Source organism: Lissotriton vulgaris, chromosome 4_1, assembly GCF_964263255.1.
Source record: "Lissotriton vulgaris chromosome 4_1, aLisVul1.2, whole genome shotgun sequence".
Taxonomy (NCBI): Eukaryota; Metazoa; Chordata; class Amphibia; order Caudata; family Salamandridae; genus Lissotriton; species Lissotriton vulgaris.
Genome location: NC_141691.1, coordinates 2,096,974,071 through 2,096,980,513, shown reverse-complemented (window position 1 = coordinate 2,096,980,513; position 6,443 = coordinate 2,096,974,071). Strand labels below are relative to the sequence as shown.

General features: G+C 47.7%; 1 protein-coding gene across 1 annotated transcript in view; it reads right to left on the bottom strand.

Moving 5' to 3' along the window:
• Positions 1-247: 247 nt before the first annotated feature.
• Positions 248-6,443, bottom strand: part of LOC147725117 (GTPase IMAP family member 7-like) — a 140,743-nt gene continuing 134,547 nt past the window's right edge. Inside the window, exon 6 of the mRNA XM_086967111.1 lies at positions 248-1,104. Within this exon, the coding sequence (XP_086823237.1) occupies positions 248-1,104 (857 nt within the window). The remainder of the gene's footprint in view (positions 1,105-6,443) is intronic.

The following is a 6,443-nucleotide window of genomic DNA, read 5'->3' as shown; positions in this document are numbered from 1 at the left end:
ATAAGTGCAAGTGTAGCAGAGAATAGGTGCGAGTGTAGCAGAGAATAAATGCGAGTGTAGCAGAGAATAAGTGCAAGTGTAGCAGAGAATAAGTGTGAGTGTAGCAGAGAATAGGTATGAGTGTAGCAGTGAATAAGTCTGAGTGTAGCAGAGAATAGGTGCGAGTGTAGCAGAGAATAAGTGTGAGCCCAAGATGTTTCTCAGTGAAAGTAAGAACGCGTCATCCCGTAGTTCTGAAGCTGTTGTTTCATTTTCTATGTTCATCGCTGTTTTCGGGGTGTTTGAATATCTGGTTCAATGACGCTTTGATGTCACTTAGCTTATCTGTCACGTCTAGCTTTAAGTTCTTCATTGCATGTCGTATGACCCTCTTCTTGGCCTCTTGGTGGGGAGTCGGCAGCTCTTCATCACTCCGCCCAGCTCTGCGCCTTTCATCCCTGATCTCTCTCTCCCTTCTACGGACCTCCACCCCGGCCTTCAGAAACATCTCATTCGTGTAGCAGGAGCCCCCGTTCTCCTCCACCATGCCCTGGATCATTGAGATCAGCGCCTGCACCTGCTGCTCCCGCTCCTCCCTTTGAGCCCGGTTGTTGAAGCCCAGGTAGCGGCCCCTGCAGCGCTCAATGACCGCTCTCATCCCGGGATCTTCCACGCCGATATCCGTGGTTTGGATGTAGTCTTCCAGTGTAATTTTAGCCGCTTGCAAGTCATCCATTCGTGTAAAGAGAACCAGCATGTACCCCGTGGCCTCTTCTCCGAACAGGGTCTGGATGTCTTCGACGGCCCTGGCCTCTTCTTTGGTGAAGCGACCGGCCCTGATCACCAGGACAATGGCATGGGGGCCGGGGGCCGACTTGACCACGCATTTAGCGATCTCCTGAGCAACTACTGAATTTGAAACTAAGGGGTCAAACAGTCCAGGAGTGTCGACGACTACGATGTTTTGTCCGTTTCTTAGACAAGACTTTTTCTTGAATTTACTTGTCACTGCATTTGAAGAGGCTTTGGAGGTGAACTTGCTCTTCCCGAGGATGGTGTTTCCTGTTGCACTTTTCCCCGCTCCCGTCTTCCCGACCAGGACAACCCTCAGCTCTTCAGAAGCACCTGTGAAAAGAAGAGAGCACAGGTTACACACAAGTCACATACAGGTCACACACAGATCCACACAGTTCACACACAGGTTACACAAACAGGTCACAAACACAGTTCACACACAAGTCACATACAGGTCATATACAGGCCACATACAGGTCACACACAGATCCACACAAATATTCAACATGACAGAATCAAGTGTACTACTGGAGGAGCTCTGGGCTTCTCCCTAGGGTGGAGCTGGGTGGGGGGTGGACACTTCCCTGTACTTTGTGTAGATTGACACGAGAGTGGGAGCCGAGGGCTCCTGAATTGGGCAAAACTTGTTTTTGCAAGGAGGGCACACAATGTGCCCTTCAATGCAGTCTGGTGGCACTCGGAAGTGCCCCCACCCAACCAAATTCTAAAGGAGAGGTGGTTATGCCTCTCCTTTGCAGGAAATCCATTGTTCAGCTCCCCCTACCCAAGTTAAGCTCATTAGCAAGGGGGCAGAACACTGTGTAGGGTCGACAGCACCCTGGGCTAGCAGTCAGACCCAGTTAGGCTACACAGGTTGGTATTTGGGGGTCCTCGTACAAGCCCCTCAGTACATGGTATCATGCAACTAGCACTTTAATTGGGGTAGTTGCATGATTCCAGCATGTTTGATGCGAAACATGGCCAGGTTTGGGGCAGCAATTTCGTAGTTGGACATCTCGACTTACCAGTGTCTATTGCATACCTTACAATGGCTGTCCCGAGAATGGAGTCCCGGATTGGTAGGGGTGTCTCTGCTCATGCAGGGGTGCCCACACTTTTAGAACCAAGTACCCTGCCCTTAGACTGAAGGGCTTACTTTAGGGGTGACTTATAGGTTAAAGGTTCACTTACCTGTATATAAGGGATAACTTATATCCAAAGTGAAATGTGCAAGCAACATTTCACGCAGACTGCAATGGCAGCTCTGCAGAGACATTTTGCATAGGCTCCCATGGGTGCCATAATGCATGCTGCAGCCCATAGAAGACACCTGGTGTGTCAATACACTGGCTGTACCAATGCCCAGTACCATATACTAGGGACTTACAGTGGTACCTCAGTATGCCAATTGTGGGTCCACAAAAAATGCCATGGATTTTAGAGGATAGAGCACTGCCACTGGGCTGGGGTCCTGGTTAGCATGATCGCAGTGAAAATTAAAATCACCCAGCACAAGGATAGAGGAATTGTTCACCGCCAGGGTAGCCAGCAGGTCCTGGACGGCAGGAATAAAGTGCGGGATTTGTTGAGGGGGGCGATACATAAGCAGGCAGGTAAGAGGTGTTAGGAAGGAAGAGGAGCGAACGACTAGATAGTCGACCGCTGTGATGGGGGGGCTGAAAATAACTGAAAATTAAGACCCGAGCGGACAATCAGGGCAACGCCGCCACCAGCCTTTCCGGCCGGTCGGTCAGCGGGGAGAGCATAATAAGAGGAGGGGAGGGCAGCTAAAAGAGTTGGGAGGGAATCCGGACAAAACCAAGTCTCTGTGAGAAACAAAAGGTCCAGTTTATGCGTGTCAAGCAGGACAAAGAGTTCAAGATAGCGCTTGACCGCAGATCTAGTGTTCAAAAGGAAAACAGAAATTGCAGGGGTCGCACAGGGTCAAGGGTGCGGCTCTGGTGGAATTGAGGAAATATACATTTTTGGTCAAGTTATGTTCCCTATCGTGTACCCCACCGTCTCCATGTGCCAGCTTAAAGTGCATGTAACTTCCCTCCTGTGCCAGCTATGAAGACGCAAATACAATTGCGTCCAACGTTAACATGTCCTCTTTCAGACCCACCATGAATGGGTTGAATATTCAGTTTCCAAGTATGCCGTGCCAACGTCTTTTTGTGGTGTACTTTACACGTTTTTCAGCTCTGGCGAAGTAGGCCCTGAATTCTGCCATCGAGCCTTTTTTTCTTGCCTTCTGACTCTGAAAGCCTCAGCCCAGGCTGCCTCTGTACCCGTAACCTCTGCCTTACTTCCAGCGCGGCCCACCGCGCTTAGCTCAGCCTGCTGCCTGCCAAGACTGAATACAACCTTCGAATTATCTGTTCCGCTCCTCGAAAATGCATTCCTGCCTACTAGTTTAAGTAAACATTCCCCCAGCTGCAGAGCAAAAGGGCCCGGCCTCACTGTCTCCGTGCAAGTAATTCATAGCCTCTGTTACCATGCTCCCATGGAAGGCCCATGCCCCCACGCTTCTCATGCAGACACTTAGGCGCTTATACACGCACTCACAGTCAGTATAGAATAGCTTCTGCCCCAGAGACCTTTCCGTCTAGATAGCTCAGTTCCTAAACATCAGATATCAGATATGATAGAAGCACAAGTTGATCTGACATGCCAGACTTCTGTCTCTTTCCGTTAGTTTAAATGTCAAGTTCCCAGCACCCTCCAGCTTCACGTCAATCACACGTCATGCAGCTGCGCGCGCATCCAAGCTTCAGATTTCTGCTGACATTGCAAGATTCTGCTTTTTGTTGCCACCCCTTTATGACACTTACATGTGACGTTTCTAGCACACACCTCTATGTTCACGCCTAGTTTACGCCTTCTAATTACGTATCAGTACCACGTGTGTGTTTTATCTTGTTTCTCTCAGCTGTTACGCCTACTGTATTGGTTTCTATAATGTAACTTAAGTATATAAGCTATGTCTTGTCAATAAAATATTGCTCTATCCCTTCCTGCACCCCCAGTGGTGGCAGGAACCAGATATCCGGTCATGACCATTCCTTTTTGAGGAATAAAACCCCTAAGAACTCTAACACCACGGACTCTGCGTCTTTCTTCCCGGTTGAGTTATTATTGATTAAGTACTTACCTGCATAGAAATTAAGACGGTAAATCAAATATTTACCACATTATTCTGGCGCCCGAATAGGGACCCCTCCCCCACCCCACGCGCCGGTTGGTGCGTTGCAAACTCTGTCCCCTGCCATCAGTTAGACGGAAACTACGCGTACCGGCAGGATTTCCTGTATCTCCCTCTGGCCCACGGAGGTGACGAAGACTGCAATCAGCACCCAGACGAGGCGGTGAGGAGTGCGGAGGATCCCGACCAGAGCCTAGCCGAAAGAAGCAAGGTCCGAGGTGTCAAGAGGCCCACCAGTTTTCCGAAGTATCCATGTGTCGAGTCGAGTCGAGTCCGGTCCAGTCCAGTCGAGTTTTCCGAGGCCTTCTGTTTTCCGTGCTTCCTGGTGAGTACCATTGCTGGGACGTATCTAGACGGGTTTGGGTACACAAGTCCGGTCTGCACTGTTTTAGACAGTGTATCTGTACTGTTTAGCAGTATATCCGATGATTCAAGCTCTTGCACTGTTTTCAGCAGTGTATCTGTGCTGTTTAGCAGTACATCCAGTATACGGGGTAGTCTTATATGTTTCAAATGTCTTTCCATGTAATTAATGTCGTGGTATGAGTGACTGTTTTTAATGTGCATTATTGTGTTCTTGTGTAACTAGCTGTATTCAGAATTAAGTAGCAAGGATCGAGCATTCAGTACTAAGTAAACAAGATGCTGTTTTTCAATAAGTTAAAGCAGATAGGAACTAGGAAAGGGATACTAGAGGAAGAAATTCCTATCCCCCCTAGGGACACTCCTGGAAATTTCATGTATCAGAAGCATGGCATAGATGCCATATTGTATCTAGATTTATGGGCCGATTATACTAAGCATCTAGACGAAAGACACAGATGGCCCGTTACCGGAACATGGGATGCCGAGTGCATCATGAAGGTAGAAGAAGCGCTATGGAAAAAGAAAGCCAGACAATCTCAGAAAGACGCCATAGAATTTTGGCGTAAGGAATCACAAAAGTGTGCTGAAAAAGCACTCCGTAGAGAAGACAGACTTAAAGAATCAGATAAAGCCCAAGAAAACGAATTAGTTACTGAGGGGATCCGAGTAAAATCAGAGCAAATAGACCGCGCACGAAACAACCTTGTAAATGGCATGTATCTTGTGGCCGAGGGTTCGCCTGAAGCCACTTCAGAAACGCCGAAAAATCTACCGCCACCATTGGTTCCAACTAAAGTAACTCACAGAACCACTAAAGACATATTTCTGAATTCCTATCTAGAAGATGTAGCTCCCGCTTACACCAATCTACCTGTCCACGTCCCGCCTACTGACGGTGACGGGGGTGGCAACCCGCCTCCAGACCATATCCCGCCATTACCGCAACCAGGTTTTCCCGTTCGACAGCCTGTCGCTCCTCCACCTCCACCACTTCCCCCACTCAAAATTAATCTACCGAATCCGCTTCTACCTGATCCTACTAAAAGACAAGTTCAAGTACACATACAGACTCCACGGAGAGATAATGCCCAAGCCTCCGCCTCAGGAGGTGCGACCGGGGGTTACCAGACCCCGCCACCAACACACAGATTACACCTTAGGGATATGCAGAATCCTTTTACGTTCAAATCACCCCGCCTCGACATACTCAAAGAACCGCTTTCAGTTTGCAGATATGATCCAGTACCCGGCAAAGACGATAGAATAAAGATAGCATCGCTACGCTTACGACAAGCTACAGATTACCTAATATTATTCGCAGGAATGAAAGAGTACCTAGATAGAATATATAATTTTGTCCGAACTGGGGAAGACCCTGACAGTATTAAGGAGGCCATGGCACATCAGAAAGTTGACACTCAAGCATATATATTACGCTTTTTCATAAATTGCCTAATAAGAGAACGAGACAGGCCTGAGACAGAACAGGATGAATTAGATGGACTCAACAAGTGGGGTCAAAATATATCTGAAGGAAAACATGACAAAGGAGGTTGCATAGCCAGTATGTACAGAAAAATAAGAAAAACAGTAATAGAAATACACAAAAAAGAGAAAGAGAATGCCTCCTCTGAGGAGGAGGAAGAACCTGAAGAACACGAAAAGACTACAGATACGATAGCTTATGTAGGTAAGGGAACTTACCTTAGGAAAGGCATTCGTCCAGAAAGCAAGAGAGTCTTTCTCTCTGGCATAACAAAACCGAATTCTCCTGAACATCAGTTCCAGGAGACTGATAAAAGGCTTCGAGAACGAATAGGGTACCATGTACTCAATTCTATGGATGAACAAGAACTAGCCCGGTCAGCAGTACTATGGGCTGACAATCCGAACATCTACAATGATGACACAGTAGCGCAGACATTCCTGAACCTATCCCCAGACGAGCAGAAATTAGCAGGTGTATACATGATTCAGCACCTCCTCACGTTATACAGAAATCAACATTCTGATCCAGGTCCCTTACACGATACGTTAGAAGCACTACTCATGGTTAGATGGAGAGGCCTAAGTACCAAGTTAATACAAATAATTCTAG